The 27214-nt window shown below is 31.3% G+C and overlaps 1 protein-coding gene across 1 annotated transcript in view; it reads right to left on the minus strand.

Annotated features, from left to right (window-relative positions):
- LOC118183278 (very long chain fatty acid elongase AAEL008004-like) overlaps nt 1-21027 on the minus strand; it is a 54258-nt gene extending 33231 nt beyond the window's left edge. The window contains exons 1-2 of the mRNA XM_035352756.2: nt 20760-21027; nt 5254-5318 (exon numbers count right to left, since the gene is read on the minus strand). Coding sequence (XP_035208647.1) covers nt 5254-5311 — 58 coding nt within the window. The 5' untranslated portion in view covers nt 5312-5318; nt 20760-21027. The remainder of the gene's footprint in view (nt 1-5253; nt 5319-20759) is intronic.
- Nucleotides 21028-27214: the final 6187 nt, after the last annotated feature.

Raw genomic sequence — 27214 nt, forward strand, 5'->3', positions numbered from 1 at the left:
ATTAAAAGAGGTAAAATATAGATTAAGCTCAGCTTTAGGTATTTCCTTCTAATTCTACTTAATGCACTTTTAGAACGAAATATCCAGTTTTTTAAATGAATTTACATTAAAATTACTCATCGCTTAAATGCAAAAAATTATACTCCACGTAATCGACAAACTGTATGTTTTTCATTTTGTTTATTTATTCCTTGACTTTTCAACATTTTTATTTTTGTATTGATTCCCAGAACTCATCGTTTTATCTCTACTACCAGCTGATTGTGTATTCCAAGCTAACAATAGAATCAATGTTATGTAGCATTAAACAAAGCGTATCTTTCAGAAGCTTAGCAGTACTTTGTTTGGAATTTAAAATACAAAATCATTGCCCTCTTTAGATCCTTTCCGGGTACGTTGAGGAGGAATTTTATCGTGTGTCTGCCGACACAGCGCGCACCTGACGAACGGCTCTCGCGATTACGGAGTTCCTGCGGTTTTGCTCTTAACGTGACCTTGAGCGTGGCAGCTTCCTCAATGAAGCGAACGAACTTCGCTCCGACGGTGACGTCAGAAAGCATTTGGACCCAGAATGGAGTATTTGCCTCAAAGGGAAGGAGAAATTAGAGGTAACCGAACGGTAGCTTTAATTTTACTCAAGTTAAAAATAAAAGTTTAGATTTAGTTCGCAATCCTTCTGATTTTGAAATTCGATATTTCTTCGCCGGATACTAAGCCTCTTCTCTACTTCCTGTTTACCATTTCGTATGGATGTATATATATAAAAACACACTATTTATGCATGCAGAGATGCATACACATAAAGCGTCTTTACACATTTTCAAAAACGATTTCCATAAATAATACAATAAATACAAGTGCTTTGGAAATAAAATTTCTGGCAACAGCTTATTATTTGAAGTCAAAAATATGATCTGCCACTTTTTAATTGATTTTCCTCTCAAAATATAAGATATAAAGAAGCTGTGCTTGAGAGCTCAGAGATATTATTTTGCGTTTTTCGAAGACAAATATTTTTTTTCCATAATTCAAAAAACGTTGTAAAATGCATGTTATTAAAATTTGCAAGTGCAAAATAAGTAATATTATTAATCGGAAAGGGAGAAACCGCCTGTCATTTCAAAAGATTACCCGAAAAAGGCACATACTGTTTCTAATTTTCCAAAGTTTAAATAGGTGGTAACAACAAAAAAAAAAAAAAAAAAAAACTCAGAAATCAGTCTTTATTTACATTTAGAACAACAATAAATAAAATAATAAACCAAGATTTCCAGCTTAAAAAGGCTAAAAAGCATAATGTTTAGCCAACTTTTGCCGAGTTACGATGCACCACCATAGATAGAATAACTTATAGTAGTAAAGAAACTATTTAGCAGAAGATAAATGAAAATAAACTAAACTCTTAAAAAATAGGGTTGCCTAAATGATTGCAACAAAAAAGGCCTATTTATTATCGAAAACCGAAGAGAAAAAAGAGTACAAACGTGGTTCTTTCAACGCAAAGAAGTTTCAGTAAGGAGTTTACGACTGTCACAGGATTCTCTTACAATGCGAAATTAAAAAGAGTGCTAAAAAAGGTTAAAATCAAATCAATATATTTTCAAGAGAAAGTTTTTACAGAAGAGATTCCATTTCTTTATCCCAGTGACTTTCAAAAGATGAAATTTTAACAATATAAAGCTGCAAGTTATACTTCGAAAAGTACCGCTGCATGCCTCGAAAAAAATGAAGACTGGTATAGGTATTGCTTACAAAAGTATTCAACGTATTCTTATAAGTCTCGCGACATTTCATCTGTGGAGCTTTTAGAATCTGGAAAAGAACTCTTTCTTAGCGCAAACCCTCCATAACTGATGGATTCTGAAAAGTAGTGGAACAGAAATGGAAATCAATACTCCGAGAAATTTTACGAAAAACCTTTCTATCATGGAAATCACTATGCATAGTTCAGAGAAAAAAAGGCTAACAAAGATACGCCTTACATTTTAAACATTAATTAAATGGCTCCAAAAACATTCTAAAAATGTGTATTTTATTCGAGTATGTGTGCGAGTATGTGTCTATTCGAGTATGTGTGCACGTATAATACACATCTTCTCTGTCAACGTCCTTAGACCAGGCCTTCACAAACTTATAGAAATGCTAATAAATTCCAAAACTTGAATAAAAGTAGTTTTTTTATATTCATAAAATAAAATTAAATGCTTAACAGGTAAATAAAAGGCTGACCGCATCCCCTTCCTCTCAAAATATGAAATTCCTCCTTAGGGGGAAGAATTCTTCCCTGGTTGAGAACTCCCTAGACAGTCTTTATTTTCGAAACCGTTGGTCGTAGACATGTACCTCCAGTTACAGAAAGTTTTTGAATGACGCAAACATTCATGTTTAGCATTTTTAATTTAAAAAAGAAATAGACTATGGAATGAACGAATTCTAATATTGTATACTGTTATCCGCTCCCAGTGAGTACATTTAGGAAATTTCTATAGTCATTTTAAAAAGCAAGCACCAAACCTTCTGGCTCCCTTAGGTAAAAAACTGACCGAGATATTTAATTTCAAAATTTCGATATATTACGTATTTTGAATTTGCCTTGAAGGGTTGTTAATAAATAAATAAAAATAATTCATTTTTTTCTTAAATGTTATTTAATAATATTCTTTCGTGATTTACTAGAGTGTAGTTTACAATTGGTATGCGGATAGAATTTTCATTTAAGTAGTTTATAAGAAACATAAGCAGGTTCACAATAAGTAATTTGTAGTTCTTTTTTTATTTGTCACACAAGAAATATCATAACTTAAAAGAAAAATGTGTAAATATAAGACAAATACAGAGTTTTTTTTTTTTTTTTTTTTTTTTTTTTTTTAAGTTAACTGACTTTTACCGTTTTTAAGGGTAACAAAAAAAAAAAAAAAAAAAACAAGAGCAGTCAATAAAATCAATGAACAATGAAGTCGATTTTCTTCTATCAGAATAAAAATTTCTGCTATTAGAATAAAACCCCTAAAATTTTAACTAATACGGTTGGAGAAAACTTCTAGTCTATGTTAAACAACTTTAAGTATTATTTATAAAAATTCTATTATCTTGTTTAACATTCTAAATCATTTTATTATTTTGTTTAACATTCTAAAATGGCAGCTTATAGCAAGTTTAAAGTAAATATTGTTAATATAATTGTATAATCATTGTATGCTACAGTTAAAAAAGTTATAAGAAATTGTTACTTTTAATATAAATGTTATTTCTTACTAACAACTAGAAAATTAATGACCAAGAAACCAAAAGTGAATGAAATATTAAAAAAAGGTATCAAAAACGTATGTCACATTTTAATTTTTAATTATTTTTTTAATTTTATTTTCATCCACTTTTAATTAACTAATGACCAATTATTTCATTTTTTATTTTGATTTTAAATATTAAAAAATTTGAACAAAAATAATTTTTAAATAATTATAATAATTTAGCTAATAGGAATAAGAGTAAAATTAAAATTACTAAATATTACGTGCAAATTAAGAGAAATGTTAATTATATGCTATATAAAGATTTTTTTATAATCCGTTACTATTTTTAAGATAAAAAAGGAAAATAATCAAATTAAAAATTATTATTATTATTTATCTTATTATTGCAAATTAAAGTTAGCAGTGTTATCTATTTTTAGCTTATCTTCTTATCTACACCTATGGTAACATATTCTTAAATATGTAAATATTTAAGAATGAACTGCCATATCATGTAGTCAAATCAATGAAGGATTAACTACTTTTCGCCTTTTTATTTACACTCATTATAAACAGAAGTAAATTTAAATAAACATTTGGACATAAATATACCTGTGGTAGTTAATTAACACGTTTTTGTGACTTATTTGACTTGTCTGATAGTCATATCGGATCAAGTCAACGAATTTTATCGCGGTAAGAGACAAGGGAGTCGTCTATTGTTGAGTTAGACCTGGGGCACTACCTAGTAGATGATAGTACAGTTTTGGCCAACACCATCCCACTTTTAAAGAATCCCCCGGGGGGAGACAGATAAGCATCTTTTCCTTCCAACAGCCTCTCGAGAGGACTTTAGGCTTGACACTATTTTAAGTACCACCATTCTGCAAAGATACTAAGGAACATTCATACGTTTTCCGCATTCGAAATCGCACACAAGGCTATCGCACCCGGCTACCTTACAGCGATGACATCATGGCAGCTGTATGAAAGTATTTAGTACTTTGCTCAATTTTGTTACGCTGATTTAAAAGTTTATTTTTTAAAGTTAAGGTTTAAGTAGTGAGTATTTTAAAGTTTATTTTTTAAAGGTTTAAGTAGCCTTTTACGTAACGAGGCAAGTTAATGAGTTTGTACACGTTTATTTATTATGTTACATTCTATTTATTGTGATAATTAGCTTTTTTAAAATTTTCTTTTCCATTTTTATAAACAGTATAAAGCATTTGGATGCAAATACATACGGGAATACTGACGTGTATGTGTAATTAATTAATCTGTAAAATTAATAGTAATGCGTTAATTAGTAATTTGTATTACTTCAAGCAACATTTTATGATTTGCTACTCTGATTTCAACCTTTAAAGTAGCAAAACAGCAATTTAATAATATATAAAATTCAATAAATATATAAAGTTCAATCTAAAAATAAGAAATTAAGAAACCAACGATGTTGGTAGGAATTCTTGTTCTGGTGCTAACAAAGAGAAATTTTAGAAGCCCGAGAGCAAAAAATTAAAATTTAAAAAACAGCAGCAGTTAGTGTTACCATCGTTTGAAAATTTAAAAAATAGCTACTGTTACTGCTACTAATTGACTAAAATTTAAGGAAAAGCAGTTGCAATTTATTTTACCATTGTTTATTTTTTTAAAAAAACCTGTAATTAGTGTTGTCATTATTTAAATCTTAAACTGCTGCAAATAGTGATACTGTACGCAAGCGTTATAACTGCATGGGTAAGTTTTAAATCTTCTCGTGTAATTAAATTAGCTAAATTTCTTACATTATTCTGAATATAGAATTATTTAAATTTCATGTATCATGCACACACATTTCCAGAAAAATAAGAGTCTTCCAACATCCGAACTTTTCAACATTAATAGATGTATTTTAAAATGTAAACTATCATGAGATATTCGTTTTTTTTTTTTTTTTTTTTTTTTTTTTTTTTTTACTATTTGCAGTATTTTGGAATTTTTAAAAAACATCGAAAATGCATAAGGAAAATAAGAAACGTACCTGCATTAGCCATTATTGTGTTGTACCACTGTGTTAAAGCATTGACAACTTGTGCCATTTTGATTCTGAAAAGTAAATTTCACATGATTAACACAAGCAAAACATGATATACAAGTAACAAATTTCTCAAATAACACAAAAATTCTGCATAAAATTAGCTTCTATTATTTCTATTTTACTTATTTATTTAATTTTGGTTAAATGTTCACATATTTTGAGATGATGTACCAGTGTCAAATGTTTTAAGAATAAAGCAATAATTGTATACCTCAGATTATCAACAGAAATATCCGTTTTAACCATTCATTTCAACTAGTTTCGGCGTGGCGTCTGTACGTACATGTGCATGTCAAAAACTATTACTCGTAGAATGTTGAAATTTTGTATTTGGGATTGTTTCCTCTTCTACTACTTTGTATTTCATTTTGTATCGAAGGAAATATTTCATACCTCCGTATAAATAAAGATAAAAATTGAATTAAAATTTTTTAAAAATTATTATGAGTTTTTAAAATTTTTAATGATATTAAAATATAAAAAATTATAAGTTTTTAATTATTTTTGAATAATTTTTAAATATTACTTATGCAAAGTCTATTTGAATATTATTTTAATTATCTGGTTTTATTAGTTTTAAAATGTAAAATAATTTTTTTTTCTTTTCTCTGTGTGTGGGGAGGGGGTATGTAAGTGAAATAGCATCGCAAAGATTCTCTCTTAAAAATTTCTATAACTTTCTACACAACAAAAGACAATATTATATCTGAAGAGTCTATCATTTTATGCTAAGAATATTCTAGTTGATGTACTTTAAACATTTAATTATTCATTTGACTTTCCTCTGTTGAATTAAAAACACAGTGGTTTTAAAAATACATTGTTTTGAATGTGCTTTATCGTAGAATTTTTTTTTCAGTAAATTCTTAGAGCCAAAGGTCTATAAATTTTAGTGCATTTTAAGTTTCTGGTTAATAATTTATGGAATTCATAAGTTCTCCTTGTTAACCAAAATTTCGCTGAAAGACAATTTAATGGAAAAAGAAAGTTAAAAAACAATTTAAAAGCTGTTCTTACATTTTACTCTCTCTTCATCCGTTTCTCAGTACTGTATAATTCAAAAAGTCATACACTAAAATATTCTTTAGGATCGTTTAGCATAGTGTGCGTTAAACAGTTCAGTTTACACTAATTAACAGATAATCAACATTTCATTAGAACATTCGTTTGAACATTGACAGCTTTCAGAATTTTTCCTTAGGATAAAGTTGTATCATATTCAATAATTTTTTCTGTAAAAAAATTACGAAGTTAAAATATAATTTTCGAAATAATTTTTTAATATGTATATGTGATGTAATTCTTTGCAGAAGATGAAAACTAATTTCCTCCTTAGTCATGGCCAAGAAGACTGTAGCTTAGATGACGACTGGTACAAAAGTCACAACTGGTTTGATGATTAAAACATGATTTTTATTTTTCACAGTTAGCAGATACTATTAATCTATCTGGATAAAATCTTTGCATTTCCAGGCATCCAGAATGTCTCATTAAATAATAACAAATAACAAAACCAAACACAATGCTAAAATAAAGAATGGCGAAATAAAAATACAACTGGCATTTAAATAGAAATGACATACGCAGTGTAGTTTTAGCTTCTAAATTTGGGAAGAACATATTGGAAATCTTAAAGAAGATAACAGTGATGATGGTGGATTGTGAATTAGGTTGAGTCGTTGGAGATCAGATAATGGGAGATACAAATCATTGGAGTGTAGGAAACAGAGAATCGTATCTTTGTAATTAACCTACAAAGAAACGGTAGTCATTATTATGTCTACCGTTTCTTTGTATGTTAAAACTAACGTTGAAAATATAGTTTATCATTTATTTTGATTAATGAGAAAAGTTTCAAATGCGAACAGTGTGCATGACTGCTTAGATAAACAATTATATTTCGATGGTATAATTCCTAGATAGCAATCAAAACGTAATAGAAAAATCTAAACTCTTATCTTCTTTTACAATAAAAACCACATTTTTCTCCAATCTTCGTTATTAAGTAATGAAGAATCTGTATGTATGCATGTATGTGTGTATGTATGTACGTATGTATGTACGTATGTATGTTCTCCGTATTGTGCAAAAACAGCAGCAACTAGCGTCATCAGACTTTAAGGACCCAAAATCCTTCACAGGAGTACAAGTTTTGAGTTACCAATTTTTATTTATTGTATGTTTTGTGAACTTGATGAAATTTTGAGTAACAAACTCGGGGATTAAATGCAATGTGTAAACCACTCAACAATGCGTAAGGTTCGAAGTGAAACAGGAAGCCCTCTGATATAAAAGAAATGTGTTGCTCAACTGGACAAAGTGTTAAGATCAAGACAGAAGAGAAGCACGTCAAACATAAAATTAGCAATGCAACATTGGCGTAGATTTTAGTCAAGAATCCATCGATTTTGAATCAAACAGTACAGGCCCATCTTCATCTTCATCTTTTACACTTATTTACTTTTTCACCAGAGACATTTCATATTTTAGAACTTTGTTCCCTGCAAAAAACTTGACGAATCCTTGATCGTTTCCACTGGACTAAGCTATTGCAACTGACCGGAGAGTAATTTCGTGGTTAGAGGGCTGTTTCCAATTCTAAGTAAGCTCTTAGGCTTAAAGTGGATTGTGATCTCGCATATAGGCGTTTTAAAATTCCTTCAGAATTTTAAACTCGATAAAACATTCACTCTCATTACAACTGCCAATACATTGCGGGAATCACCTGGTTCCTTGTCGACGTCAGGAATAAGAATTCTTACAGCAGTTCACAAAAAAGGAGTGGGAAAGTTGTTTTTTTTTTAAAATTTATTTTAATTTATTTTCGCTATTTAAAATTTTGATTTATTCATATCGGGTTGCTAGTTATTAATACCAGTTTATTTATACTGGTATTGCATTTTACTCATACCGGTTTGTTATTTAGAATTTTAGCATTCTGTTTTGAATGCCTAGGAAAAGTGTGAAATGTTAAATGTTACCTTAGTTTCCCAACTTTCCCTCTTTTTTTTTTTTTTTTTTTTTTTTTTTTTTTTTTTTTTTTTTAGTCTAAAGGGATTTGAATCCCGAAGGACTATTAGTTTCGTTTTGGCATTTTGCGTCGGACTCATAAATGTCGGTTCACTTTTCAAACTGTTGCCACAAAATGTTAGAGTCCTGCATTATATTTTAAGAAATTAAATAATGAAAAATCTGCATAAATGTATGTATATTTCTCGTATTGCGATAAAACAACGGTACATAGAGTCATCGAATTTTGAATAACGTAATCCTCCAACGAATATGAGCATGTGGAAGACCAAATTTGAAATTTGAAATTTGTTTTATGATCGATTTCCTTTTTTTTTAAAACTTTGACGAATTTTTGATTAACAAACTCAAGGATTTCAAAGCGAGCAATGGCAACGTTGTGCAGAAAAAACATTTTTATCTCCAGCGCGTGAGTCTCTGTATCGGAAATTCTAAAGATATGCTCGTTTTAAAACTATTTTGCGATATTGCTGTTGCACTGGATCTTATGGTTTAAGTGCGAGGAACATGATATTTAATAAAGAAAGGTAACACACAAAATGTTAAAAAACGCCCCTTTGGACGTAATTTCAAATCTGAAACAGTTCAGATTTTTTTTTTTTTTATTATTATTTCTTTTTAACTATAATTCGGATTCTTGTATTCCATAAAGTGTACCATCAGGTTTACAAAAGCAAGTTATAGCACTAACAAAATAAATAAACAAATGCACAATAATACTGTTAAAGGGGGAATTTAAAAAAAAAATAATGAGTAAAAGAAAAAAAGATTTAAATAAATAAAATGAAGAGAACTCAATCTACTGAGATAACCGAAATTGAGGAAAAATTTCGAAAAGCAGAAATTATCTCTTTAGACCGCAAAAGTTAGCAAAAATTAGTGCTCAAGATACAGATAGGTGCTTCAAAGTAGCCTGAAGTGCATTTCTCTGCTGGATATGGCGAACGCTCTCAAGAAGGACTAATACCTTCATCGCCGCTAAGGTAGTTGCATAAAGCACTTGAACTAAGAGCGAATCACTTTAAATAGCTCTTAAATTGCAGTGATCGGTCAAAAATTGAGTAATTTAAGATCTGCTGTAAATTGACCTCAACTATTAAACTGTAGGAAAGCAACCTTTTTGACCATTGTTCTTTTCTAGAGACCAGATATTCTTTATTCCAAATACACATAGAATCATTTCTATAAAAGCGCTTCCAATGAGGAACATGAACAGGAAGATTTAAATCGATACAAAGTTTTATGGCTATCTCTGCTAAAGCATCAGCATTTGACATTCTATAAAACTTAGACATAGCAAGACACAACACATATTTATTACTCTAGTATACTTGTATAGCTCTATAAGGTATTTCTTCCAAATTCTTAGCGTGTCTTCGTGGTGTAGTGGTCTGCATGCTGGGAGTTTATTCCAGAGGTCCATGAGTCGATTCCCGGCGAAGGAGTTGCTCATTTTTCTTAACTCCTTTAAAAATACCTAATGTCTCTACAGCTTTATATATTATTCTATGTCCGTACTCTCTATATTTGTATTTTCTAGATGTAGTAGCGAAGTTGCATTCTTTCTCTCTAACTGCGAATTTGTATTCTTTGTGTATTATTTCGTAAATTCTCTTTTATATTCTCCATATTCTATTCAAAAGTGGCAAAGAGTAATTTATGTGCGTTTGAGGCCCGTCTTGAATAAACTTTCTTAATAATGGTTTCAATATTTCAGATATTTTAAGCGTTTTTTCATCATATCAATAATAAAGCTTCGCTAATCAACAAAATAAAAAAAAAAAAAAAAAAAAAAAAACGAAAATTCTTTATCATAATTTACTTAATTTTTTAACTAAATTTAAAGTTTCGAAAGGAAAAATTTACTTGTTAAATTATGGATTAATAAAATTATTATTAAAAAGTTAAATTAGTCGACAAAAATCGTTCATTTTATCAAATGCAGTACTTATTTTTCTACAGCAATACATTAAAATTAATACATGTTTCATCAATGAATGCTTTTAACTATTAACAGATTTTTAATACTTAAATAATGATATTTAATTTAATAATATTTTGTAAACAGAAATATTCTTAACAGTGACTTTATTATATGCTCATCTTAATAAGTCACGTAGGTGCATTTTATTTCTAATTAATAAATTATACAGTTAAATGTTAGTAATTTACTAAATACTTCATTAACTGGATACTAGTAACTAACACTTTATTAATTAACATTTAGCACTTTGTAATTAATAAATTAATATCGATAAGAGTTTATTAAGACAGTAATTATTCAAGCTAATATAGCAAAAAGCGATTTCAGATATGTTTGTCTGTATGCGTGTGCCCTTGAAATTTCTAAAATTTTAGGTAACGCGAAAATTTATACAAAAGCTGTTTTTATAAGTGGCTTATTATGTGAGTCAGTGGTGTCAAACTCAAGTGCCTTATAGCCTGAATCTGTAAACAACTGACGGCGCAGAATGTTTTTTAAGAACAAAATGAGAAATGTTATTAAAAAATTAAAAAAAAAAAATATTTTTGATAAATTTTAAATTCGCGAACGGGCTGGCTGCATGGGTGTTTTCGGGGTTTTCCCCATGTGTAACGTGTATACGAGCCAGTTTCCCTTAGAAAGTCCTCCACGAAGGCATCTCACCCCTTAGGCAGATAGCCCTAGTGTGCTTTGCCATATTTAAATACACCAAAAAATACACCACCATCTATAGATTTTTTAGTCTAAAGAGGCTTTGTCCCTGAAGGACCATTGTTTTCGTTTTGCGATTTTGCAACGGAACTCTATAAACGGCGCATGCCACCACATACTATCGCCCTGTATTATATTCGAAGAAATTAAATAATAAAGAATCTGCATAAATGTATGTATATTCTCGCATTGTGATAAAACAACGGTACCTAGAGCCATCCAATTGTGAATGATATAATTTTACTGCGAATATGGGTATTTGATATTTGGAATTTCTTTTATTATTGATTTAATGTTTTGTAAAACTTTAACGAAATTTTGATTAACGAACTCAACGATTTAAAGCGTTGAGTTAAAGCGTTGAGCGAGCAATGGCAACATTCTACCAGGGAAGGGGAACCTTTTTATCTCTAGCGCGCGGAATTGTGTATCGGAAATTCTAAACAAATGCTCATTTTAAAATTATTTTCCGATATTGCTGTTGAACTGGATTTTATGGTTTAAATGCAAATAACATGATATTTAATAAATAAAGGTAACACACAAAACGTTAAAAAAGCGCCCATTTGGACGTACTTTAAATTCGAAAGCCTTTCAGGTTTTTTTTTTTTTTTTTTTTTTTTTTTTTTTTTTTTTTGTTGTTGTTGTTGTTGTTTCGTGTTTTATTCATGTTTCATTTTTCAATGAAAATGAAAATCATATAAACTTGGACTTCGAATAATTAAAATCTGTGAACACTGCATTTGCAATAAATACTGAAATGTTTTCGTGAGGCGCATGAGGTTCCCGGGCCACCAATTTGAGACCACTGAAGCAAGTGGCTTTTTAGCAAACATATGCTACCTTCAAAAAATAAATGAATGAGAGAAAAACTTTTACGGAGAAAAAGTAAATTGTACCTATTATCATAATTGGCTTTTGTATACTTAGAAATAACCAAAATTGCGTAATTTATTTAAAAGTAGCGTTTTATGTACGAATTTTCTATCCTTCGTTGCGATAAACTGAATAAGAAAAAAAGCCTAATATGAAAAGAAACTCCGTTTATAGCGATAAGATTTTGTATAATGTTCTTCATCTGTGAATTTTGTAATATGCTACTACTTAGTTGAGATAAAAGTTTCTGCTTGAAAGTATTTCTATTAAAAACCAGAAAAACAAATTATGAAGATTAGACTTTTGTTCTGTAAAGTTAGTCAAGCACATGAAAGGGCGTGTCCTTCACATCTCATCTGAATAGGATTAAGGAGTAAGACATCTAAGCTATACTGCCGAGGTTTCTGCCTGGTCTGTATTCATTCTTTTATAAACTCCTTTAACTTTTTATATATGTGTAATATTTTTGAATACGTTGTATATAGATTTCTAAGCATAATCGAAGAAGAAACTTTCAGTCGCATCCGAATTTTAACATTGCTTTTTATTTCTAGTTAACACACATTTTTGAGGGCACATAAACTGGTGAGGTTGTAGAGATATTAGGTTATTTCGAAGCAGGAAGAGAGGAAAAATGAGCAACGCCTTCGCCGGGAATCGAACCACGGACCTCTGGAATATGCGCCCAGGATGCAAACCACTACACCACAAAGGCACGATAAGAAGGCGGGAGAAATACGTCAATACCCCCTTTTAGAGGACGGTTTTAGGGGACCCAATCGCGAAATCCTGGGTGTGGAGAATCATCATCCACCACTCTTTTAGTTCGGGCACCATTGCAGAGTCATTAGGTTATTTTGAAGCGGAAGAGATATATGGTCACTTTACTTAACCTGTTCCGCCAAACTGAGTTAATGGCACTACAGGGTTAGGAAGTTATCCTATTCATTGCTAGCAATCTGACGGTTAGGCCGCCTTTCTACATTTTACTTTAATCTGTAGTTTCTTGGATATAATTATTTTCATTCACTTGCTTCATTATCTCTAAGATGCCCTTGTTGCAGTAATAGTCCGTGAACAGTCTATTCACAGGATATGTGATGTAGTCGGAAGGAAAGAACTGCTGTCGAAGGTGCTCTGTCAGAGGGCAGGAGAGCAGGTAATGAAGTGCGTCCGCGTCTTCCCCGCGAAAACCGCAAGAACAGTTGACGTCCCGTCTGAGGAAACGTCTGTAATACGCTGGGAATTTCCCGTGGTTGGTACAGGCTTGGAGGAAGAGTCGGTTGCATTTCAGCCTCTTGAGAGAAGGTATTGGGAAGATGTTGTAAGTAAATCTTCCTGTCTCTTCTTCCTGCCATCGTGATGCCCATGTCTCTTGAAATGCTGTCTTGAGGAGCCTTTTTGCAACTTCTGCGGAAAGCGGAACTTCCTTGTCAATTTCTGGTTTAAGAGCTGCAGTCTTAGCTAGTTCATCCGCTCGTTCGTTGCCTTTCTGCCCGGTATGTCCTTTTATCCAGTTGATCTTTAAAGGTATGGAAGAGCCTAACGTCAAGAAGATCTCTCTAAGTGCTGCCGTGTGTGGATGTTTTGGAGGAAAGGAATTCAGCGCATTCAGAACGCTCATGCTATCTGTGAAGAATGAAGTGTGAGCTGCTGGTTGTGTACCTAACCATAGTGCTGCTTCTTTGAGTGCTAGGGACTCGGCTTGGAAGACTGAAGCATGATCGCTTAGACGGAATTGTGCTTGATAAATTTCTTCATTGTTCGAAAAGACCGTGAACGCTGCCCCTACTCGTCCTGAAATTTTTGAACCGTCAGAAAAAATCTCTCTTTGTTGTCCTAAAGCGGCGATTAACTCTTTTATTGTTATGGGAGCATATAGTATGCTTCCAGCAAAAACTATCGGTGCAGTCTATGGGCACATACGTGCGTCCGGCACAAACTATCGGTGTAGACTATGGACGGAAATGCTCGTTCGGCGAAGGCTTTGGCTTTTATTGCTGTTTCATGTGTATATTCGGAAATTATTTCTATCGTATATGTGCAATGCTCGCAGAAACCTCACACCTTGTTCGTTGCCTAGCAACGAGAAAAAATGAAATCTCGTTTATTTGGTCAGTCACTTCTGAGGTCGCACGCCGCTCACGCGAGTCGCTTCAACTTAGTTAGCAGTCAAAGGGTTAAAAGCACATGCATCATGTTCCGAGATGGAAAGTTAAAAGGAAAGCCTAGTTGAAAAGGCAAATTTATTATTTTCAATTTTGACTTGAAGTTACAAATTACTAGTTGCATCAACAACATTATGAAAGGAAAGTATCCAAAAATAAATTAGGAAGTTATGGAACTATTGCAAATTTACATAATTTTATCTTACACACACATATATATATATATATTACCTGAACAGATATAAGTTAGTGATTGTTATAATGTTACAAATTCAGAAGTTTTTATTATTAACTTATGAAGAATCTATATGTTCGTCTATATATTGTAATCACAATAGGAGACCTTGGCCTTCGGCTGGTGTGCAGCCTCCGTAACAGATCGAGTGACTTAAGTAACATTAAATCGTGTTTCTGACAAAAAGATCAATTATGGGATTTGAATGAATTTATTTTGGGGTAGCCCGCTTTCCTTTTCAGTTCTCATTTGTTTTAACTGCTTTTGCTTTTTGCTTCTTTATTTTTTCCTTGATTTATTATGAAGCAATACATACGGGGGCAGTCTTCGTATGGGAATCAAGAAAACGATTTCCAGGAGGCATGTAAAGCATTCGGAAAGTGAATAGAAATGAAAGAATGAGTTTATAATTAAAGAATATGAAAAATAAAGAAAACCATTGAGTTCGGAACATGAAAAATTCTCAGTACGTAACAGTGCAACGGAGTTGGTGACATCAAGCTTTTTCCAAGCCAGGTCACGTGACGGACAAAGGGACGAAATGAGTACCTCAGGTACGCGAAATCAGTACTTGACATATTTATAAAAGGAGAAGAAAGAAAAAGAAGAAAAGAAAAAAAAAGAAGCATAGAAAAAAAAAAAAAAAAAAAAGAAGCATAGGTTTGCATTTATATGTGATTAACTGATTACTTAGAGCAGGGTTATTTAAATCGTATAATTTTTAAACAAATGATTTAATATCCAAAATAAATGTGAAATTTTATCCCTTTTTTAATATATGTATTGGTACATGAATGGTACACTCGGCACAAAAAAAAAAAAAAAAAAAAAAATGTCGTACAGTTCTACAGTTTTTATTCTACGGGGTCGATTGGCAAAATTTAACTTGCGTTTTTCATGTCTCAAAAGCGCGACTTAAAATATATACTTTAGATTTATATATAACATTGTTCTATCATGGGTATTTTGATACAAAATCGGACTTTTTATGAAATGATATACCGATTTTTTTCATATTTCAATCCTACAATTCAAATTATACCTAAATATTAAATTTTATAAACTAGACACGAAATTTAATGGGAAATTTAAAAATTTATTTTGGCGCAATCTTTTAGTTTGCCAAATTTTAAAACGCGCTAATATGTGAATTCACGTATATCTTCGAAACATTTGAATAAAAAGCTCTATTTTTTTAAAAATTACATCTAGTATTTAAAGATGGTAACAAAACTTTTTTATGGGTCATAATTCGAAAAAATTATCAAAATTATTAAAATACAAATTTTAAAACAAATAAGAAAATGTCTGCGAATTTTATTTGGACTGAATGTAAATTTTGGACTGTGAAAGAAGGAATTAAGTAAGTATAATAAAAAAAAAACGATAATTTTAAAAGCTATTCATACGATTTTTAACAAATCGGTATGTCATTTCAGAAAGGGTCCGATTTTGTGTCAAACTATCTATGTTAGAACAATATTATGTATAAATCTAATATATATCCTAAGGCGCGCTTTCTAGACATGAAAAGAAAGTAAATTTTGTCAGTCGGAGCAGTAGAACCAGAGATATAGATCTGTCCCATTTCTTTTTGTGCGAGATGTACATATATTTTTATTCTTGTTTGTATAGTGCAAAATTTGAGAGACTTGGCAATCAGTGCCTTATTATATATCCTTTGTAGTATTTCTAACATAACAACAGCACATCAACAAAACTACGAAAGTAAGTTTTGCTTATGCACTCTTTACGCTGACTTTCAACACGTTACACTATTTTTATATGAAAAAATAAGAGAAACATAATTTTTTTGAAGCTCAAATCATACTAGGGTCTGAAAATTCTTTAATCTAAGAAGCAGTATTTCAGTTTCATGGTTTTAGCATAGTGCCGATGATTTCAATTCATACATTCACATTTCAAGGTAAAACTATAAGGTGTTTCTCCCGCCTTCTTAGCATGCCTTCGTATTGTAGTGGTCAGCCCGCTCGACTCGGATTCGATAGGTCCGTGGTTTGAGTCCTGGCGAGAGCACTGCTCATTTTTTCTCTCACCTGCTTCCAAATACCTATGTCTCTACAGTGGCGCCCGAACTAAAAAGGTGGTGAATGATGATTCTTCACCACAAGGAATTGACGATTAGTTCCTCTAAAACCTCAGTCGCCCTTTAAAAGGGGGAGTATATAAGGTATTTCTCCCGCCTTATTAGCATGTCTTCATGGTGGACCTTCTTGGTGGTCGCTCGACGCGAATTCGAGAGGTCCAGGGTTCGAGTCCCGACGACGGCATTGCTCAATTTTCACGTGTCCTGCCTCCAAAAAAAATCCTAATGACTCTTCAAAACTACTTACTCATTTGTTACTTTTTCTAATATTTATAAGAAGTTGAAAACACTATTTTAAAAAAAAATAATTTTTATTTATTTGTTGAATTAAGCAAAAAGCATATGATTCATATTTTAAATCAAGTTTAAAAAATTCTTTTGAACTATTTCTGAATTCGAACGTAAATCTACGAAATAGATTATCTGAGCTTCGTCTGATCCCTTGATGGAAGAATTAGAAGATTTTTTACAAGGTTTTGATAAATAGTGCATGTCAGATTCCAGAAAGAAAATTTTTAGAAAAAGAAATTGCATTACTTTCGCTTGACTGCTTGTTGAAAGACAATGGGTTCCATTTGATAAACATTGCATACATGTTAATTCCAACATAAATATATATCTGCGAATCTGTCTGAAAATTTTAAAAATTCAAAAAGTTCAAATACAAATCTGTCTAAAAATGTTTAAAAACTCAAATTCCTCATACATTTTAAAAACATTTAGGGAAATAAATGGCTACGTGAAACTAAATTATCTACTAATATTGTCAACGAAATTTCTCTAAATAATAAAATAACTAATGAGTGGAAAGGCAACTAATAAATCTAATTATATTACGTTTCTTAACTCTTAAAACATATGAAATCTATAAAAAGTGCTAAAAAATGTTATGCATTTATTTAATAGCCTGTTATCAGAAATATGATACAGGTAGATAATTTTAAGATTCTCAAATTAAAATCTGTGAAATGCTTTTCAGAATTAGTCGCTGAATTGGCTAAAAAGGATTCTGTAATCCGTTCACTTTAAAAGTGTAAACTATTATTTGACCAAATGCTTATTAAAATATAAACTTTCTATATACTGATAAAGATCCCATGTATTAAAGGAATTTACAAATTCACTGGAAAAATAAGCAAATTATTTGAATACATTTTTAAATATTTAATTAATTTGTCATTTCTTAATTTTCGAAGAATGCGTTTGTTTTTCAAAATAAACATCGAATGCTTATTTTGATTAAAACTCCGAAATAAATGCTTATTTTAATGCTGACCCAGCAGAGTGCGACGGATAAGACTTATCAACACTGGTAATTTTACTAGAGTCCAGATACAGCCTAATTGCATGGAAGTTTTCGTTATGTTGCATGGAAGTTATGCAATTATGCATCGTGAATATAAATTGTTTCCTTTAGAAAGTCCCTCACGAAGCCACCTCTTCGGTTACGCAGATAATCTTACAGTGTGCTCTGCACTAATCAAATAATCCAATTCTTTAATGCTATGCTTCACAGAGTCCGAGTGCTTTAAGACAGTAGGTTACTGCCTATGAGAGACGGGTTTGAACCCAGGCAAACGGAACCCAGGCATGTTTAATGTTCGTGTTTTTTTTTTTTTTTTTTTTTTTAATGTGCAATGTGATTACCAGCTAGTTTCCCTTAGAAAAAGCTCCATGAAACAATCTTTCCCCTTAGTCAAGTAGTCCTTCTGTCCTTCTTTGCATTACTGAAATAATCTAACCTAACCTTTAATGTAGCTTGATAGATTCAAAATAAAGTTCTTTGATAGAAGGTATTGTCTATCTCCTTTCACCGTGCCTTTACGGTGTAACTGCAGCACACTCGGCGCGTATTCGAGAGGTCCAGGTTCGAGTCCCGGCGAAGGCATTGCTCATTTTTGACGTCTCCAGCATCAAACTAACCTAATGACTCTTATAATGGACTCAATTAATAAATACTGATTTATGACCAATCTGCTACAGGTTACTCGCATATTTATCCTGGTGTAGAGTTTGAGCGCACAATTTAGAAAATTCTGATTTATGTTAGTCAAAATAAGGTATGGGTGAGGAGAAAATCGGATTGGATTTTTCAATTATGGCAAAGCACATGAGGGCTATCTGCCTAAAGGGAGGGATGCCTTCGTGGAGGACTTTCTAAGGGAAACTGGCTCGTATACACGTTACACATGGGGAAAACCACGAAAACGCCCATGCAGCCAGCCCGTTCGCAGGATTCGAACCTCAGACCGAACTACCAGTGTTCAGCGTCTTTACAGCTCGGCCGCTGGTGAGTCCGAGGAGAAAATTGAAGGCAATAACAGTAACTGACTGTTCAGAATAAAGTAAAATTAGTGCATATATTCATATGCGTTTTTTGCTGTTCATATGCACATCTACCGTAATAAATATGTCTAATTTTCCTTTGTCGATTTTCAAGTTATTAAAACTAAGATGAAGGATAGGGAACTAATTAGTGTGTATATAAAAAATTTTATAGAAGTGTACAGAAGTTGTTTAAGGAAACTAACATCAATCCAATAAAATGAATGTATTTTATTGGGGCAGTGGCAACATATTGCTTTTAAATAGCCAAGCTTGTCGTTTAAATTTGAAAGATAAATATCTTATACTATGCCAAATGGCAAACACTGAAGCACCAAAGGTGAAAATGCTTTATGTCGAGCAGGGTTTTTAAATCATTCAGTTTATTATACAAAAATTCATTAAATTCTCACAGCACAGTAAATAAATAAAAGACTAATTCAGAATTTGAAATTTAGGCTCCAAAGTGCGCATATTCAGATAGAGGATTATATGTGTGCAAAATCTGATAGCTCTAGCTGCCGACATTTTCCTGCAGCTCGAGAAATATACATACACAAATATGGATCTTTCATTATTTAATAATAAAAAATAATATGTTTTAGAAATTTGCTGCTAATAAATTCTTTTGGTTATTCAATATTTTCTCTGAATTTTTTTCTTTATACAGTTGTATAACAGAGAATTGACCGTTGTTTAACAAGAGTAACTAAGTAATACATGCAAAACATAAATGACATGTCAGGTTGTAGAGACATTAGGTTATTTTAAGCAGGAAATATGAAAAATGAGCAATGTCCTCACTGGGACTCGAACTTGGAACTCTAGAATACGAGCCGTGTGTGCTAACCATTACACCACGAAGCCATGCAGAAAGAAGGGAGAGAATACAAGATATTTAAAAAATGTTGGGGTAAAAGACAAAAAAGAAAAAAATATATATTTATAAATTCTTTACTATTTAATTAAAAATAACAATAACAAAGTGTGTATTGTCAAAAAGCGGGTTTTCTTGCATGATTTTATTGCATTTTAATTACGTTTATTTTATATCAATGTAATATAAAAACAAATTCTAATAAATTTCGTATGCCATGTGATTTAAAGAATAATATCTTTGGGAAAGAAAAACTATCTAACAAATGATAAATACACATGGGACTTTTCCAAAGTTCTGAAAATTGACTTCTGGTTCATTTCCAGGCAGGCAAACTTACAGGCAAAGTTTTCAGCCAGGAACAAGTTTTGACATGATTATCCAATATTGTTTAGTCCGATTCAGTTGCTTGACTTACACAGCAGCATTTTTGTAGCATCGCAGTTTCTGCAACCACAAGAAGAGCGAAGAGCAATTATTTTCTTTATGTTGAAAGAGGTGCGAAAATTTTAGAAAATGTTCAGCGTTTTACGAGGAATATTATATTTCCATATTGAAAAATATCTTTGCGGGGTGTTTGATTTGAGAATTTAACCATTCCATAAAGAGACAGAGAGAGGTTTTCTGTTGGGATAAGTGTATTCACTTAAATGAGGATTGTGTTGAAAAACTGCATCGTAATATTGACGAATAGTAACAGAATAAATAAAAAAATATATATATACCTAAATTTCTAGAACTTTGGAAACATCTTATGCACAATTAAGCGAAGATTTAGATAGGAAAGAAAAACCGAATTAAAAACAATTATGTCAAATATTCAATTTCTAACTTCTAGCAAAAATAAAAACATAAAACATTTGACTTATTCGAATTTTTAAAAAATTTCAACACGTACGTATCATTGCAAGTATCATTTTGACAGACCTTAATATTCCTGAGAAGAAATTTCGGTTTTTAGTTTAAATATTTCTTAGTGGAATAACACTTTTTATTAAGTGTATATATATTCCATAAATTTAGTTTCTGAAATATTGATTTACTCATAAAATTTTCAATAAATGCTAACTTAGCAAAAATATATTAAAAATAAGAAGAAAAAAGATAGAATGCAGAAATAATCGAAAAAAACTTACCTTTTTCAAGCAATAAAAAATTCCTAAAAAAATTATCTAAACTACTAACGACAAATATTTATATACCTAGCACAATAATTTAGATTTTTTGTACTGTAGAAAGTCTATCTAGAATTTTGAAAAAAAAATCTAATCTAACTGAAAGTAAAAAGAATTCCCAACATTAGGCATTGGGAAGGAATTGCAACGGAAAACAAACAAATATTATCCTTTAGGACATTTATCCAAACGAGGTACTAATGTTGGTAGAATCCGGCATCAAATGAATCGAAATTTCGGTCGACATGGGTTTTTAAATGACCTACCCTGTGACGTACCCTGAGACATGGTTGCGAGAGCTCTGCCTCCCTCCCCCTCGCACCCTCCCCGACCCTCCCGTGACGTAGTCATGCTCCGTTGCAGAAGAACGAGGTAGGTTTTGCTTTACCTGAATCTACGCATCCACATCGTTGGAACTCTAACATCGAGACGAGAAGTCTTGCAGGAAAAAGGTATTTCTTAGCCTGAGGTGGTACAGAGTACAACGCAATAGGGTTGCCACTTAATCTCCAGGTGGCACCACTCCGCCAATTCGTCTTTTGAAACAGCTGAGATCTTAGTCAATGGTTTTCTATTGTAGTATTAGTTTAAATATCGATCATGACATTGATCTGTCACTTGGCTCCACCGTGGTCGGCTCCCTGATGACATTCTTTGTGGGGGTCCAATTGTTGGTCAGAACATAGTTAAACCCTCGGGAACCCTTAAGAAAAGCCCTCAGGTATATAGGAACACACCTATGTAGACTTTAAAGTTTTAAGCTACTAATACGAATCTTCTAACATGTTTCCCAAACTACTACAATATTGTAACTCAGTATGGTTAAAATTAGAGACACGTTGAGTTCTAAATTTTCTTGAATTGAATATTCTTCTAAAATTAAATCAGTCGAATATAATATTAAAAAGAAATATAATCGAAACAGAAATTGTAAAGCTAACAAGTAATGAGAAGTAAGACCTATTTGGTCATAAAAATTTTTTGCGCAGAATGCTGCAAAAATATATGAAATAATAGGTAGAAATATTGCAGCGAGCTTGCTAAAAAGTTACCAGGAGCTGTAGCTCCACGAAATAGTTCAACGCAGTATTACTAAAATATTAACATAGAAGAAATTTTTTTAAAAATTATTAACCTGGAAAAAAACTGCTTACACACGAAATAAAACTGTTTAAAATCAATGTTGGAAAACATGTGAGTGCACGAAAAAACTAATCTGACCGTAGTGATATGTGAAAAGTTAATACACATAAAAATAGATCGATGAAACAAGTTAAAACAAAATAAAATTAAAAAATAATTAAAACATAAATTGCAAAATTAAAAAAATACAATAATTACAAAGCGGAAAATGGTTAATTAACCCACTCGAACCCTCGAATTTACGTTTTCTTTTTAATTTTTGCAATTTATGTTTAAATTATTTTTTAATTTTATTTTGTTTTAACTTGTTCCGTCGATCTATTTTTATGTGTATTAACTTTTCACATATCACTACGGTCAGATTAGTTTTTTCGTGCACTCACATGTTTTCCAACATTGATTTTAAACAGTTTTATTTCGTGTGTAAGCAGTTTTTTCCAGGTTAATAATTTTTTTAAAAATTTCTTCTATGTTAATATTTTAGTAATACTGCGTTGAACTATTTCGTGGAGCTACAGCTCCTGGTAACTTTTTAGCAAGCTCGCTGCAATATTTCTACCTATTATTTCATATTAAAAAGAAAAATATAGTAAGTAAATAAATAATTATCTAAATATTGAAAATATATTAATTTTTTTCAATATTTAGATAATATTGAAAAAAATATTCTATTAAAAATATTCTAAAATAATTAAAATATTCTATTATTAAATAGAATATTTTAAAAGGATGCCAAATAAGTCAAATATATTAATAATAATAAGAATATAGTAAGTAAATAAATAATTATCTAATATAATATCCTATTATTAAATAGATTGTTTTAAAAGGATATCAAATCAGTCGAATATGCTAATAATAAGAAGAATATAGTAAGTAAATAAATAATATTTTATTTTAAATGAAAGCAGGCCCTCTCCCCCCCCTCCAAATCTGCGTTTAATGAAAACAAAATTCAAGTATACGGTTTTTGAAAATATACCAATATTTATTTAAAAAGATACAAATGAAGTACATAATTAAAATTCTTGAGATCTGAAATTCATTTTTGTGATATAATTTGACAAAAAGTTTTGAACAGTAGCTCAAATTTTTACATTTTTCAGAATCTTTTAAAATAAAAACATGTATAAAAGAAGGACTATTTCAAACGTGCTACAGATAAATATTGCACATGGAATACTAAATTCTCTTTAGAAAATTAACTACATGACATTCATGGCTATCATACGGTGCTACTAAAATTCAGAGACTGATCCATTATATTTTTTAATATATGATTTTATTGGAAATTTATAAAACTGATATTTTTACAGTTTTGAGTACACGTTTTGAGTCTATTAAAAGATAATAATTGGTATAATTAAATTTCAGATAGTAAAACACTAAAATTTTTTAATTAAATTTAATTTGGATTAATTATATAATGTCAGCCTTAAATATCATTTGGCGCCTTGGGTGAAATTTTCTCGGCATCTTTTCCTATAAATCTGATGCTAACACCTAATGTATTACTTGTTCAGCCTATTAAATTATATAAACTTTTTGTTGCACTTAATTTAAACTTATTTCCTCGAATTAGTCTATCTGCAATAACCGATCTCTCAAGGCGAGTTGAAACTGACATAAAAAAATCCTAAATTTTGAAGTTAAATATGCCGGCCAATTCTTGTTGTACGGGAGTCAAACTTATGTGTACGGATGCCAACAAATGTACGGAGTCGCTTTCTAATTATATTTTTCATAATGTGTATAAGACTTTCCCAAATATAGGAGCCAGGAGACAGCATTAAATATGTATCACTACGACCTACGATTTCGAAAATTATGGCCATATCTATGCATGGCCATAATTTTCGCATATACATATTTATATATGTACACATTTGGTACCGCCCATTTCAATAAAAAAGGGAGGTGCACAACTATATGTTACTGCTTTTCTATATGCAAATTTTTAACGTTCTACGGCTAATTGTTTTTCAGTTATGCGAGATACATACATACGTATGCATCCACTACAGGCATCAGTTAAAAAAAAATCCCTTTTGAAACTATCTAAAATCTATTTTACGATCCTTTTTGGAATATAGAGACTTTATTCTGTGCATAATTTCAGATGGTGTCTTCCTGTTTCCGCGGTTGTCAAAAACGTTCCTGTTTCCGCGAAATCATTAATCTTCATTACCCCCTTCCCAAAGGGGTTACATAGTGGAGGCCGACTGGCTTTGGCCTCTCTCGAAATGTAATTTTTGAAAGTAAAATGTTTTTCGATTTTAAAAAAGAATTTTTAAAAGAAATAATAGAAAAATATTTACGATCTGCGATCTTTCCATGAATGAAACTAATACTGTATTTAAAAGGGCAGAGAGAGATGTTTAAACTGAGATGATTTTGGCCGTGAACTAACAGATCGCTTCCTGCAGTAAAAATAATATTCTTCCAAAATTCTGCATAAAGGTGAGTTATAATAAAATCTTTCAGAATAAATATTCGTTACGTAAAGAAAGGTGAATTTGAAGAAAATACGCCTAGAAAATCACATCAGCATCTGATAAAGCATATCCTAGCCAAAAGAAGTCTTTTTTCCTAGCCGTAAACTGTCAAAGACATAATTGTGAAATATATCATCGAAATCTTTATTGAATGGACTTGCTTTATTTATATTCATCGGAAAATCCAAATACATACGCCTCGTAATGCAATGGAATTAATTTTGTTCTTGTACAGACAGCCAACCATTATCGACGTATTCCGCGATTATGTATTCCAGGGACGCAACGCATTCTGAGCTGAGTTCTAATTTCTTTATTATGACTAAAGTTCCAAGGCTTGCATATTTCTCCAGAGAGACTGATTTAAGTGAAAACTGCAACCTGTTATCTTACTGAAGGGAAGAGATTTTTCAGCGAAATTATAACTGCAGCTTCAAAATCCACCACAATTTCTTTGGAATCCCCAATTAGAAAGATGATTTTTTTAATCAAACAAAATAGTCTCTCATAACTATGCTTTCGCTTATGGCGGAGTAAGCAAAACAACATAGGAACACAGGTTGGGGGTACTCCCAATGTCAACATGGTTTTCAAGGGTCTGCGGAATACTGATTAATATGTCAAAACCTTGATTGTACAGTTTTCAATCTTCTTCATTGTAAATTTAAGAAAGTGGAACATTTTTTTCTTTCACTCTTGTTTTTGCTACAAATATTTGTTTCCTTAGGGAAACAAATTCTTTAGAGAATTTGCTGTGTCAGGTTGACATAAATGAATTTTTTCTTCTAAAACGATTTCTTTGCTCTTAATTGCGTCTTTGCAGCTTTTAATTCTTTCATTTATACAAATCCAATTATCTACAATTTCTTTATCTCTATTCCGAATTCGATATTGATAACCTCTTTTTCCCTTTAGTTTCAATAATGCCTAAAATATCCATATTGATTAAGATAAAATGCGAAAATAAGAGCTAATATTGTAACAGAATTACAAATAGAATGAAAATAAAAGCTACGAGAGGAGCCTCAGTCAGTCTGTCAAGTCGAAGACTAATTTATTCACAAAGAAACTAATGACTTATCTCCCCTGAAGAGCTGTGGGAGGGGGGGCTGTACTCTCCGATTTCGCGGGAACAGGTAGAATTTTGAAAAACGCGGAAAGAGGAATCGTGGAAACAGATGGCATGCAAAAAATTCCGTTCAGATGGCATGCAAAAAAATCGTCCCAATGGATTCGGGAACGCTCGGAATGAATATATCTGTTGAAATATGATGCCCGAAATTTTTCGCGATTACAATATTTTCTTTACTTCGGCTAAGGAAATAAAAATAGTGAAATCCTAGTATAATGTTTCATAAAAGGTGCTTTTTGGTGTTCTAAAATAATTTTGATTATTTAATGAAGACTCCCTTACATTTGGTACCTTGGCCGGTCGCCAGATCTTACGTCCCATAAAGCTGCTTCTAATTTGGAGGTAAAACGAGATTTATTTATTTATTTATTTATTTATTTTTATTTTTATTTATTTATTTATTTTTATTTATTTATTTATTTATTTATTTTTTATTTATTTTGAATTTGTATACAGAAAGATTCTTAAATATCTTGAATCTCTCATAAGAAAATAATACTAAATTAAAAAAAAAAATCTGATGTGTAGACCACATGACTTTCTTGTACGGAATATTAAATTATACGCATTTTTTTCTTGCATTTCATTTAAACTTATTGGACTGAATTAAATCTACTTCGTCGATAGCGCATAGACTACAATAGAATAAATGCAATCTTTAAAATTATTTGTTTACCATAGTGACACTGGCGCTAGGTTGGTTCACTTAACAGCGTTATATTTCATTCATTTTATAAATCAGAATGCTCAAAATTTATATCATCTGAAGAATTATCTAATTGTTGCCACATGTTTTATTCAGATACTATAATAAATCTAAAACTGTGTATAAAAGAAATTAAACAAACAAACAAACATCAACCAAACAAAAAGAAACAGCTTTTCACAGACGATTCAGTGTTTCTCATTCAATCAATTCAGTTCTCATTTCGCGACAAGGCAAAAATACATAAAAACTCCAAATAACTATATTCAAAATCACGAAGGAACTCTTAAACACTTATTGCCTCGAATAAATTTCAGAATGCAACAGGCATGAATTTATTCGCAATAATAAAGAAAGGCGTTATCTTTCATTGTTGTTGGGAATCATAGTTTCTCTGGATTGGCAATAAATCCACTATTCTGCTAAGTTTCAAATGTAAACAAACTTGGCTGCCATGGTAAAAATACTTAGCCGCATTTAATCAACTTTTAAATTGTTGATAATTCTACAAATATTGCATGCAGATTTACTAAAGGCATAAAAACAACATAATTCAATCATTTTTAAAGCAAAAAGTGCATAATTTACAGACATATAAGATTAAAGAAAGTGAACTCACTGAGCCGAGTAACAGAGTGCATTTATATACATACATATAAATATATATTTTTGGTGCAGCCTATTGCAACCAAACTACGAGGTGCACATCTTCAGGTTATAGCAGCCCCACATATAAAATTTCAACGTTCTGAAGCAACTCCTTTTTTAGTTATGCGAGACACTTACGTACATACGCACAGACGCCACGAAAAATTCTCTTCAGAATTCCTTTTAAATAAGTTTTATAATTTTGTGGGGGCAAAAGAGTCCTTTATTCTGCCCTTACGTGCAGATGTCACGCAAAAACATCGTTAAATTGCATTCGATAGCCGTTAAAATG

This window comes from Stegodyphus dumicola, chromosome 9 (assembly GCF_044657685.1).
Source record: "Stegodyphus dumicola isolate Sdum_Otavi_A_Nest chromosome 9, ASM4465768v1".
Lineage (NCBI taxonomy): Eukaryota > Metazoa > Arthropoda > Arachnida > Araneae > Eresidae > Stegodyphus > Stegodyphus dumicola.